A 12,457-nucleotide genomic window follows, 5' to 3' on the forward strand; every position below is an offset into this window, starting at 1 on the left:
TTTAACTTAGAGACTTAATTACCTGCTTCTGCTATCTTTAGCAATTAAATTAACTAAAAATAATTGCAAGCAGTGTGGTTGATTTGCTATTGCAATTTGTCCTATAGACCATAAAGGTATTTTAATTTGATTTTTTAAATGAGTAGTTAAGTAGTCTTTCTCTTTACTCTTGTTTCCATAATCTGCATAACCGTGTTAATGTAAGGAGGCCACCAACACATTGTACATAAAGTTATCTTAAATTTTGGAAGTCACATAAGCATATTTCGAGTCATCTGGTGAAAAACAACAAAAATAATACATTGATTGTTAATGGGCCTTCAGCTTTTCTTAGTGATACAAAGAAGAGGCAGGCTAATATGACAATCAGAATAGCATTGACTGCTAACCTCAAATTTATATGATTAATTTTCATAATAAACATTCTTGTTCTTTTCTTTCTCATTAAATTTTTTCAGCTTATTAAATGAACATGCTAGCTAAACAGCTTATTTTTTTAAAACATAAAGTAGAAATTATTTCAATGAAAGTGGCATTCAAAAAAATACCGTCTGAGATAAATTAGTATAAAAACATTCAATCTGATGTTATTTGGATTTTCTTTCAGTGCTGCAGGTGGAGAAATTTTCAATCTATGTTTACCTGACCTAGTTGAAATAGTCTCTGAAAATGATATCATCAAACTTATTAGACAAATATTGGAAGGAGTTTCTTATCTACATCAAAACAATATTGTGCACCTTGATTTGAAGGTAATATTACATGTGACTTTTTTCTTTTTCTTTTTTTTTTGCATGTGACTTGTTACATGCAGTGTTTCTTTTCCTGTCTAGTCCTCAGTTAGCAAGGTCAAAGAAGATGTTGGCATCCTACAATTTAAATATGTTTTTTGACTTATATATTGCATAGACCTGTTTGTGTGTTCATATGAGGCCCTCAATTTAACCATAAGATTATAAAAAATAACACTATATTATACTCCTTCTTGTAAGAACATTAAAGTCCCACAGATTTATGTTAGTTTATGGATTACCTGGTCTGAATTAGTGAAAAGTCTTAATTTTTCCTTAACTAACCGCTAATAGTGTTTTAAATAAGGGTATGTTCCATCCTTATGTGATGAGTAAATATCTGCAATTCTACTCTGATCATATAGTCTAAATTCCTTTAAAAATGTTAAGTTGGGGAAGCAGCTAGGTAGCACAGTAGATGGACCACCAGCCATAAAGTCAGGAGGACTTGAGTTCAAATCTGGCCTCAGACACATAGCACTTACTAGCTGTGTAACTCTGGGCAAGTCAGTTAACCCCACTTGCCTCACCAAAAAAAATAAATTTATATTGGCTGAAAAACTCCTCTGAAATATTTAATAAACTTAATTTGCCAAACAGATTATTTCTTCGTAGTACAACCTCAGCCCATGGGACATTATCACAAACTTCCAAGTTAATGGAGGTTAGAGTACAGTAATACTCTACTTCCAGAAGTCATTTAGCCATCTACCTCAGTTATCTAGAACATAATTGAAAACAGAGAAATGTGCAAAAAAAATCCTCTAAACATGAAAAATGGATCTTACAAAGCTCAGAAACTCAATTCATTCAATTTTCTCAGAAAAGATCTTCTCTCAGAATCTAATTTTTCTTTAGACAGAAATCAAACCAACTTAATTATGTGGTTGCCCATCTCATAGCAACAGATTCAAGAAAGAATTAAATAAATCCTGTGTGTTCTAAGGGGCAACAGTGGCTAGAGTGCAGGGCCTGGAGTTAGGAAGACCCGAGTTCAGATTCAGCCTCAGACGATTAGTAGCTGTGTGACCCTGGGCAACTCACTTAACCCTGTTTGCCTTAGTTTCCTTATCTGTAAAATGAGCTGGAGAAGAAAATGGCAAACCCCTCTGGTATCTTTTCCAAGAAAACCCCAAATGAGGTCATGAAGAGTCAGACACGACTGAACAACAAAAATATGTTCTAAGTGGTAAGGGAAATAATTAAGAAAGAGTACATGTCCTTAAAGAGCCCTTGTATGTGACTGAGAAAAGGACATGCAGAATAGTTCCATATAATACTAGGATCGTTGATTTTGCCAGTGTGGGTATTACATCTACTAGTAAAGTTGATAACAACAATAGTTAACATTTATATAGGATGTTACCTATATTATATCATTTTGTCCTCACAACCCTTTCAGGTATGTGCTGTTTTCTCCATTTTACAGATGAGGAAACTGAAGCTGAGAAAGGTTAAGTGAATTATCCAAGTCACACAGCTTTTAAGTGTCTACAGCGGCATTTGAATTCGGGTTTTCCTGACAAGTCTAGCACCTACTATGAATATTAAAACTCCTTTTAGTAGACCGTCTTGTTGAGTCATAGCTAAAAAAAAAAATCCATTCTCCCCTGTGGCCATCCTGATAATGCGCCTCTCTAAATTTAGACAGGCTGCTCCTTAAATGACAAAAATATAGTCCTAGGGGCCTCTACTTGATGCCTTTCCAGCTTGCTAGGACATGTGAGGTTGTGAATTCCATTGACACAGGCTTCCAGAACCCATGCCATGATCAGGAATCTTAGAAAATTTTGGTGAGGCTTTCCTTGTTTGTACAAAAAAAAATGTTTACAATAACAAGATGGATAAACAAGGAACTGTGCTATTTCTGAACAAAGGTATTACTTCTGGTGGAAGGACCATTAGAAGGCTTTTGGAATAAGTAGTTTTGGGCTGGACCTGGAAGGATAGGTTATATTTCTATAAGCAGGGATTGTGGGTAAAAAGTACATGGTATGAGCAAAGGTTCTGAAGCAATGTGCTGAGAGTATTCAGGGAACAAAACAGCGAGTAGTCAGATTTGACTGGAGTATGTGAAAGGTGTTACTTTAAGATAAGGCTGGAAGGGTCTGTTTAAAGAAAGATAGTGGTTATCACAACAGACTAGATGCAACAAATTAAGGGGATGATGAGCTAATAGAGCTGGACATCCTGAAGACCTGGCAGGGAGAAGACAGAAAAATTATAAAAAGCACTCACTGAAAAAAATAGCGCTTTGCAGCTGGACAATTCAGCATAGAAAGACATAGGTGCCTTTATAGCCCCTGAGAAAGGCAAAGTATAGGATAGTGAAATAATTGCTATTCCTCATGATGACCCTGAATCATCAGAAAAAGGCTCTATGTAACCCACATTTATTTTTTCATAGCAAGGTTCTTTTATGTTTAAAAATGTGTTACATTTTGTTTTGGCTCAGCAGACACTTTCCAACAGACACCCAAACAATCTTCCCTCCACCTTGAGTTTTGAAATCTACATTAGGAAAGCTTGCAATTAAAGTAGTTGTGATCAACTTTGGCATTTAAATACTGGGATATTTTTATGTCTGTAAAACATTGAAGATCATGAATTATATAATTATGAACTTCAAAAAGCGAACATAAAAGAAGCAGCATGGCATGAGAGAGTGGGCTTCAGAAGGCCTCTCGGATAAAATTCTATCCTTAGCGCTTACTGGTTATTTCACCTTGAGTAACCTCATAGTCCCCCAGGCAATCAGTTCTCTAAAAACATTTTCAGAGTAGGTGCTGATTTGACCTGTCTTGGTAGTAGAAGTTTTGTTGTTGTTCAGTCATGTCCAACTCTTTATAACCCAATAGATCATAGCATGCCCAAGCTGTCCATAGGATTTTCTTGGCAAAGATATTGAAGTGGTTTACCATTTCCTTTTCCAGTGGTTAAGGCAAGCAGAGATTAAGTGATTTGCCCAGGGTCATCTACCTAATGAGTCTGAGGCTGGATTTGAACTAGGGTCTTCTTGACTTCAGGCCCAGCTCTATCCACTGAGCCATCTACAATAGTTTCCTACATCTGTAAAATTGCAGGTCTAGTCAAAAAACAAAAACAAAACCTACAAATGATTTGAATCTAAAAGATTTAGTGTTGTGATTTTCCTTTATAAAAAGTATTTGTAATGAAACCTGAACTTTAACTATGAACTATAAATTTAGGAATGTAGATGTAATATTTCCGTTTTGCCTCATGTTTCAGTGATTCCAAAGTAATTGAAACTGAATGAATTCAAATTTGATCTGTTTCTTGCCTGAAATTAGTATTGCAGTTTTAACAAAGAATAAACTATTTCATAGTACATTAATAATCTTTGTATTTTCTTTTGTGCAGCCTCAGAATATCTTATTAAGCAGCATTTCTCCACTTGGAGACATAAAAATTGTAGATTTTGGAATGTCTCGGAAAATAGGGAATGCAAGTGAACTGAGAGAAATAATGGGAACTCCTGAATACCTAGGTAAGAATTTTCCTTTTACTTTCTATAGCCAAATTAAAAAAAAAAAAAGAAATAGATCATTCTAGTGTAGAGAGAATTATTTGGGACATTTATTTCCACTATATATTTACTCAGCATATTTTTGGTGGGATCCATGAGTCTTCCTTGATGCTGACTGAGGTTTTGTACCATGAGTCAGTACCATGAGCCACCTGACCAGCAACAGATCACAAATTGATCTGGGACTTATTGATAATTGAGGTGGTTAGCAGAAAGAAAGCTCACTGAGAGTCTTTGAGGAGAGACCCAAAGAAGAGACCCAAAGGCTGGGGCTGTCTAACAGAGAGGAAGGATTCAACACTAGCTGTTCAACCCCAGGTCTGAAGCAATTGGCAGCCAAAAAGTGCTGGGATCTAAAAGTGAGACAAAATCAACAGTGTACACTAACAAAACTAGTAACAGGTAGAAAGTAGAGTCCAACTTTAGCAAATGGCTTACCTTAAGCTCTTTCAGGTTTTGAAATTGTAGAGTTCAAGGCTGGTGAGACCCACCTAATCTTTCTGTGGAGTAGCTGAGGAAGGCTGAGTGAAAGGAAGGCAGCTGTTTTGAAAAGGGTAGTGGGGCTGGCGGACCACTGTTTTCTAGAAGTTTCAATAGAAATTCCTTCTTTTCCCTTTGGCCATTGCTTAAAAGCATACAATACTGTACAGAAAAGGGGTGCTAAAGTGATAGTGACAAAAGGAATCCATTGGAATTAAAGAATATTGTGCTGAAATTATTTGTGTGATAACAAATGTGAAAAATAGTATAGAGTTTGCCATTTTTGTTCAGATTTACTCTCCCAGCACTACTCAACCAAGAGCCATTCTAAAAGTATTCGTGTATTAGTATTAGGACCTCTTTGAGCAATTATTCATTAACAGACACTTTTAGTGATCAGCCAGTTGCATACTTGACACTGCACTAAATGCAAACCCAAATCATTTAATGAGCTCCCAGTCTTTCCAAAATCAAAAACAAACATGAAAATCTGCTTCAATAGAAAAGTAATTTAAACATGGTGTGTAATTGGACTTTTACTTTTCAGCTCCAGAAGTGTTGAACTATGATCCTATTACCACGGCAACAGACATGTGGTAAGCTTTTTTAGTTACCTTCATATTTTTCCATCTTCACCATTTTAGCTTTTTTTTTATAGTAACCTTTTTAATTGCAAGTTTTCTCATGTGGATTACATAATTTAGAGTTGAAAGGGTGTCTGTTGGGAAGTGTCAAAACCAATTGTGATTAGCTGCACTAGATATTGGAGAGTCATTTGCTACACAAGAGTTTTAAAATTATTCTACTTAATACTTGACTCAGCCACATTAAACACTGACAAAATTTCCCAATATTATACAATTTTTTTTGTTATTTTATATGACAGCAAACTTAAATCATAAATACAGAACATACACTATAGAGACAGAAGGTACCCCCATTTTCACCTATCTACTCAGTTCCACCTTAAACTCACCATGTTCAAAATTGAACCCATCTTCCCCCACATTTTTCCCTCTTCTAACTTTATTATTTCTATTGATGGTATTGCCATTGTTTTCAGTCAGTCGGGCTCAAAAGCTCAAAGTCATATCCCTCCTCCATACCCCCACACTTAATCAGCTGTTAAGTCCCTTAAAATATCACTTCTACCCTTCTCTTTTTCTCACACTTTGCCAATGCTCTAAAATAATACCTCATTGTGTCTCACCTAAATTATTGTAATGACCCTCTCAGTGGCCTTCCTCTATACAATCTCTCCTGTCCAGGACAGCCTCCCCATCATTCACATTGTTATCACAGTAATTTTCTAATGGAGAAATCTAATCATGTTACTCTGCTGTTCAAATTCCTTTGGTAGGTCCCTATTATCTCCAGAATAAGCGACTGACTTCTTAGCCTGGAATTCAAGGCCCTTCACATCTGGCTCCAATTTATATTTCCAGTCTTTTTTCATACTATTCCCCTTCATGCAGTATATGTTAACATCAAATTAGACTACTAGCCACTGCCTGATCCTGTCCTGACTTCTTGCCTCCATGCAGGTAGTAACCATGGTGTAGAAGTGAATTTGTCAGAATAGTAGGTACAAAATGTTGTGCAAAGGCAGATGGAAAAAAAGACAATTTCTGACTAGGTAATCAGAGTCAGCTGGAGGGGAAGGCGGCATCTGAGTGGGGCTTTGAAACAAGAGGGAAGGGGTTAGGGTAGGAAATTTGCAAGCCTAGGCAAATGGTATGAATAAAGTCACAGGACTAGGAAAGCACAAAACATGTACAGAAGATAGTAAGTGGTATATTTTAGCTGGACCATGGCACAGAAAGGGAAAATAGTGTAGGGTAAGACTGGAAACATGACTCATTGACTAAGAGCTTATGACTAGAAAAAACTGCTAATGTTGTAACTAGACCTTGAGCCCCAGGTTTCTTGACTATAGATCCAGGCTTCATAGGAAGAGTCAATAGGTCACACAGGGCCCTGAAGGACAAGCTAAGGAATTCTTTCTTTTCTGATTCTTTTTCAGGAATGTTGGCATAATTGCATACATGTTGTTAATGCATACATCTCCATTTGTGGGAGAAGACAATCAAGAAACATACCTCAATATTTCTCAAGTCAATGTGGATTATTCTGAAGAAATGTTTTCATCAGTCTCACAGCTGGCCAAAGACTTTATTCAGTGTCTTTTAGTAAAAAACCCAGAGTAAGTAATATATATATAGATACACATAAATATCTTTAAAATATTGTTTTATTATTTTTGACATTTTGTATGTTTGCACACATATAAACATATATGTATACATACATATTATATTAAGGACATCTAGGACCTTCAGTTTCATTGGTTTGGGAACTCAAGGTGTGAGAACTCCCTCCACCAATGCAGGTCACAGTTCATCTATAGATTATAGTCTCATAGAGTTGCCTGAGGTTCACAAAGGTATATAACTTGCCCAGGTTCACACAGCTAGTAAATGTTAAGGGAGAGGTTTTGAATCCAAGCCATGCTGCCTCTCACATATACATACATCTTACATTAAAAATTAAGTGGGTTAAAAATTATCTTTCTAAATTATGACAGAGTAATTAGATGCAATGAACTTGAATGGAAAGAATCTAAAGTTTGGTATAGTAACATTGTGGGAGTGTTAAGGAAATTCTCAGTAACTGTACTTTAAATTCAGTTTGTCTAGCTACAGTTGGAGGTTGGCTATATGGTGTTAATCATGATATCTTTGCCTGATATCATAATTAGGGAGCTTCTTTCATACCAGAAGAGCTCAGAAATTTTCCCCTTTCTGATCTTAATTACCAAGCCAATTAAGTGCAGTAGATGGTATTCCCATTTTGAATGTAGGAAGGCTAAGGCAAAGAAAAGCTGTGTACTTTCTGATGTTGTGAATGTAAACCCAGGACTAGGACCAAACTTTCTTATTGAGAGCTGTCTTTCCAGATTAGGCCTTGTTGTTGCAAAGAAAAGGATCAGAAAACTGAGAGCATTCTCTATGTAATAGGAGACCTCCATGAGCCTTCTTCCTTTTATTCACAGGGACAGACCAACAGCAGAAGACTGTCTCTCTCATCCTTGGCTTCAGCAACAGGACTTTGTAGATTTGTTTCATCCTGAAGAAACTTCCTGTTCTTCTCAAACTCAAGAGCACACAGTCAGAAACTCAGAAGACAAAACCATTAAATCTACTTGTAATGGAACCTGTGGTGACCGAGAAGATAAGGAGAATATTCCTGAGGACATTAGTACAGTTTCCAAACGATTTCGTTTTGATGATTCCTTGCATAATCCTCAGGAACTTGTTCCAGATTTGTTGTGCTAGCAACTTTCTCTTCATCATTTGAACTGAATTTAAAATCCACTGCAGTGTTGCCTATGAGATGTTATGTTTTGTAGCTTCATGTATAATGTGCTTATGCTGAACATGCACTTTTGATTTGGGAAAGGATTGAAGGAAATGTATTTGTGTTAAGGAAATAGTTCATAATAACAGATCTTGCTCCCTGTCCTGGAACCACAGAACTCACCAGAGAAGAAAATTTAAATAGTACATTTGCACATTTAAAATATTACTTCAAAAATGAACAATTTTGAACATTTTTAGCTTGTATTCTGTAAATAAGAGAAACTAAGCTAATTTTCACTAGGTTTGCCAAAGAGTTGCTATACGGTACCAACTAAGTACTTTTAGTAATTTTTTGGCTAGGACGTAAATGCAGCAAAATGAAGAAATTGAAAGTTAAGTCTTTTGTTTTCCCCTAGGGTAAATGTTGTGTTTTCCTTCTATTAATTGAAGTCATTTAGAACGACTACATCAAAATTAAGCTGTTCTACCTAAATACCAGAAGCCATCTTGCAACTGAGAAGAGCATTCAGCCCTTAGTTTTCTGGTTCTGCATACATCATACAGAGAATGTTATATTTTTCTTGATAAAAAGAAATAACAGGAGTTTCCTCTGCAGTTTGTCACTCAGGAAAGTGTTTTGGAACTTGGGTTTTGTAGTCTTAATAGGTCTCTCCCTATCCCCAAAATATACCCAAACAAATACAGTTTGAAAGGTGGTTACAAAACAGCTGGCAAAGCCTTCTGATTGATGCTCGTTGAAGATACCTTAGAAAATAGAGTATTTCCCTTCATTAAGCAGCGATATCTATTGAGTGTAGAAGAGTATGTGATCAAATTTAGCTATGGAAATAAGTAACAGAATTTAGGATGCAGAATAATGAAACTAAGAATCTGAAAACCAATCATTCAAAATACAAATAGGTATGAGAAGAAAGTACTAGAGCACAATCTCACTAAAGTACAAATGACTAGAGTCCAGTAAAGAGTCAAGCTCAGTGGTATTTAAAGTGGTGGGAACAAGCCCCTTAACAATCTTTTATACACACACAGCTCACAGTGAGTGGTGAGCTTCACATGAAACAGATTCCATGAGGTCTTATGATGGCCTGTGTAGTAATTGAAGATTACAATACATCACTTTTTTTGGATTTAGCCCAGAGATTGTCACCTGGTGTCTTTGATGTCTTCTGAAAAAGATCCAAACAAGGATGGGAGACACACTTCTCTCTAGCCAATCCTTAAAGTCTGCAAAGAGAGGTCTTCATTAGCAGGTATTTTGTCATCCCAGTAGGAAAGCTTAAATCAAGGTAATGGGAGATTTCAAGACCTATTGACCTTCTTACATCATAAAAAAGAGGCCAACTTTTAGCTAAAAATGGTAGACATCTCTAGTTACCTTCCTAAAAATCTTAAAACTCCAAATGTCTCAGTGATATCACCATTATTACTAACAGCAAAGAGGGGTGGGTCCTTTGGCCTTAATATTGAATTTACTTAATGTTGTCAAGAGTTTTTTAAAGTAGAAATTATGTGTGTTGAATATATGTGTGTAAGTTTTAAATATGTAATCATTTACACAACTCTTGATTCATGATAGCTCTAGGTTCTTCAAAGACCTGTGAATCTATTTTATTCAACTCAGGTGCCAAAAGAATTTTTCTCAGATATCATGTAAATATATAAAGAAATAGTTGTTAAGAAACATACTAGAAATTCTAAAAGCTAAAATGGGCATCTTCCCTTCCTGTAAAAGCGAAGGTTTATAGTTTTATAATAATTGTTTCCATTGATTTGCTATCAGTATTAAGTCAGTGCACTCAAGTGTCAAATAAATTTCGTTGGGGTATTGGGAAGTATCCATTTTCTATGATAACATACATGCTCACATGTCAGGATATCTCAGTCCATATCAATAAATGAAATAAGCAAGGAATGTAAAATATTGTAATATTATGAGCACTTAATATTTTTGGTGCCTTTCATGTCAGTTTCCTTTTTTTGCTGGAAGAAGCTTACATTCAGCCAATCTCTGCTTTTCCTCTCAGCTATAGGGTATGTTGTATATCAAATTTGAAGTTAAATCTTTAAAAGTCTATTTCAATTATTTACATCATCTCCTAAAATTAATTAAGTTTTATTGTGAAAAGACAGTAAAACTTGAATTATGGCAGCACTCACTATGTAAAATTCCAGTTTTATAAAAATGAATATAAGTATTTCCACTGATGGACAAAGTAAGCAGCACCTTAAACTATTTTCTCGCTCCCTTTATTGTTTCAGATTAGGTTGAATCCTGTGAATGAAGGTATTATTTTGAAATGCATAGTCATCAAAAATTTCTGATTTTATTCCAAGATGTTAAACTTTTAAATTATCCTACCTGAAGTGTTTAAAAAAAAGTTTCATCTTAAATTATTTTAAAAGCAAGTAAGAGAAAATATAATGAAATAATATCAAAACACAGTAAAAGAATGTTTCAAAGTTTTACAGGGATTTTTCCCCATTTTAGTTGACTAGAATAATAAATTTTTAGTTTGCTGACTTCATTTCACAAAATAAAGGTCAATATAGTTATAGCTTAAAAATGGACAAAAGCAATTGAAGAGTAAATTATAAAGTTATTGTCTGAAATTTTACTAACACATTTTAAAATTACTTTAAAAAGGCAAAATTGAAATGATACAGAAAAGTTTGCAAAAAGGTTAAAAACATATTTACTACGACATAACAGTTTTTTTCATGACCCTCAAGGATACATTAATAATTTTAAATTATTTTAATAGGTTTTTTTTTCACCCAAAATGAGCAAGGCTGAGTTAGGGAATCATAGAAGCTAAATGTCTAATATTCATTTTTCAATCACAGTGACTCCTACAATTCTTATTTCCATTTTCCCAAAGCGTTAAATAACAATGCATTAAAGATGAAAAAGGTAGGTCTTCTTTAAGTCAAAATGGAGGTCACCTTAACAGGAATAAATATCAGTAATTGCTCAACTGCTCTAAAGTTTAATTCTAAACTATAATGATTTTGCAAAATAAAATTTACCTTCTGAATATGGAGTGCAAAGAGGTGGAGAATGCCTTAAAAATAAAATATTAAAATTTTATTATCAGTGGTCACTTTGACTTGACTTTCCACTGTAAAGTTACAGCAAGTGTGAAACATAAAAACAAAGCACTTTAAACATATACATGTAGAAACCAGTGGAATAATGTATTGTCCCCAAAGAACATTTATCTGTTTTGATGTTTAAAATTGTTTACATTTCTTACTCTATTTTCATTTTAGCAATTGGATTTTCAGATGAAGCAACCACCTAGTAATGGATACTTTTTGAATTGTGTAAACAGTTGTAGTTTTATTTCAAAGTATAAAAATGAAGTTTAAATTCTCTGGATTAATGTAAATGTCTAATTTTATTTTATAAGAATCTTTTAGAGTGCTTTAACTTACTGTAAAATATTGTATATAATTCAAGTATAGGTCCAACTGTCCTGTGGTAACTTTTGTTAGATAATTTAAGTTAAGGGTAGAATGACAGATGTGATTGAGACTTCACTTTAGAGCACTGTTCGTTCTATGTACTTAATGAGCCTTTTGATTGTAAATTAAATGGCATCTTTTTTTTTGTACCTACAGTTGTCTTTATTTCAAAGCAGTCTCAGATATATTTTGAAAAGAGTGCTTTTGTCATTTGGGTAATGATCTATTTCTTCCCATCCTTGCAGAAGGGTCTATTTCCCACTTCTCAAGTAAAGCAGTAGAGTGATTATAAAAAGCCAAACCCTCCCTACCAGAGAAATTGTTTGAATTTGAGACAAATGATAGCTACCCTTTGGTGTACTAGTTAGGTTCAGGAATTCAGGGAACACAGATGAGTCTCATGATTGTTGATCTAACTCCCTGGTTTATTGATAATCTATAAAGTGATTTAGTATACAAAAAAAAAAAACCAAACTTGTTCTCCACCTCACTGCGTCCCAAGTTCCCACTTTTCCCTGATCTGAGAAAGTGAGGCCACACAAGTGTTCAGTTAAATCCCAGGCAACCAACCAGTTGTGGATGACCTACAGCTGTGAACAGGGTCTAGGGTTTCAAAAAGGAGAAAAAAGGAACTCATCATGAGGAGGAACAGAGAGACATGGTAAAATGATATTCAAGTGTATCCTGTAATTCCCAAAGTTTTTATCAGCTTAATGTATTTAAATTCATTTGACTTACTCATGATTACTCGATAGCATGTTGAATGGAAAGGCCTGTTAATCCTTAGGTTTCAC

The 12,457-nt window shown here is 34.8% G+C and overlaps 1 protein-coding gene across 1 annotated transcript in view; it reads left to right on the top strand.

Annotated features, from left to right (window-relative positions):
- The window catches only part of STK17B (serine/threonine kinase 17b), a 39,373-nt gene extending 27,561 nt beyond the window's left edge, over positions 1–11,812 (top strand). Inside the window, exons 4-8 of the mRNA XM_020993559.2 lie at positions 608–752; positions 4,173–4,299; positions 5,366–5,414; positions 6,842–7,021; positions 7,871–11,812. Coding sequence (XP_020849218.1) covers positions 608–752; positions 4,173–4,299; positions 5,366–5,414; positions 6,842–7,021; positions 7,871–8,153 — 784 coding nt within the window. The 3' untranslated portion in view covers positions 8,154–11,812. The remainder of the gene's footprint in view (positions 1–607; positions 753–4,172; positions 4,300–5,365; positions 5,415–6,841; positions 7,022–7,870) is intronic.
- The last annotated feature ends 645 nt before the right edge of the window (positions 11,813–12,457 follow it).

The sequence above is a fragment of the Phascolarctos cinereus genome, unplaced genomic scaffold (assembly GCF_003287225.1).
Source record: "Phascolarctos cinereus isolate Bilbo 61053 unplaced genomic scaffold, phaCin_HiC Scaffold_726;HRSCAF=1367, whole genome shotgun sequence".
Taxonomy (NCBI): Eukaryota; Metazoa; Chordata; class Mammalia; order Diprotodontia; family Phascolarctidae; genus Phascolarctos; species Phascolarctos cinereus.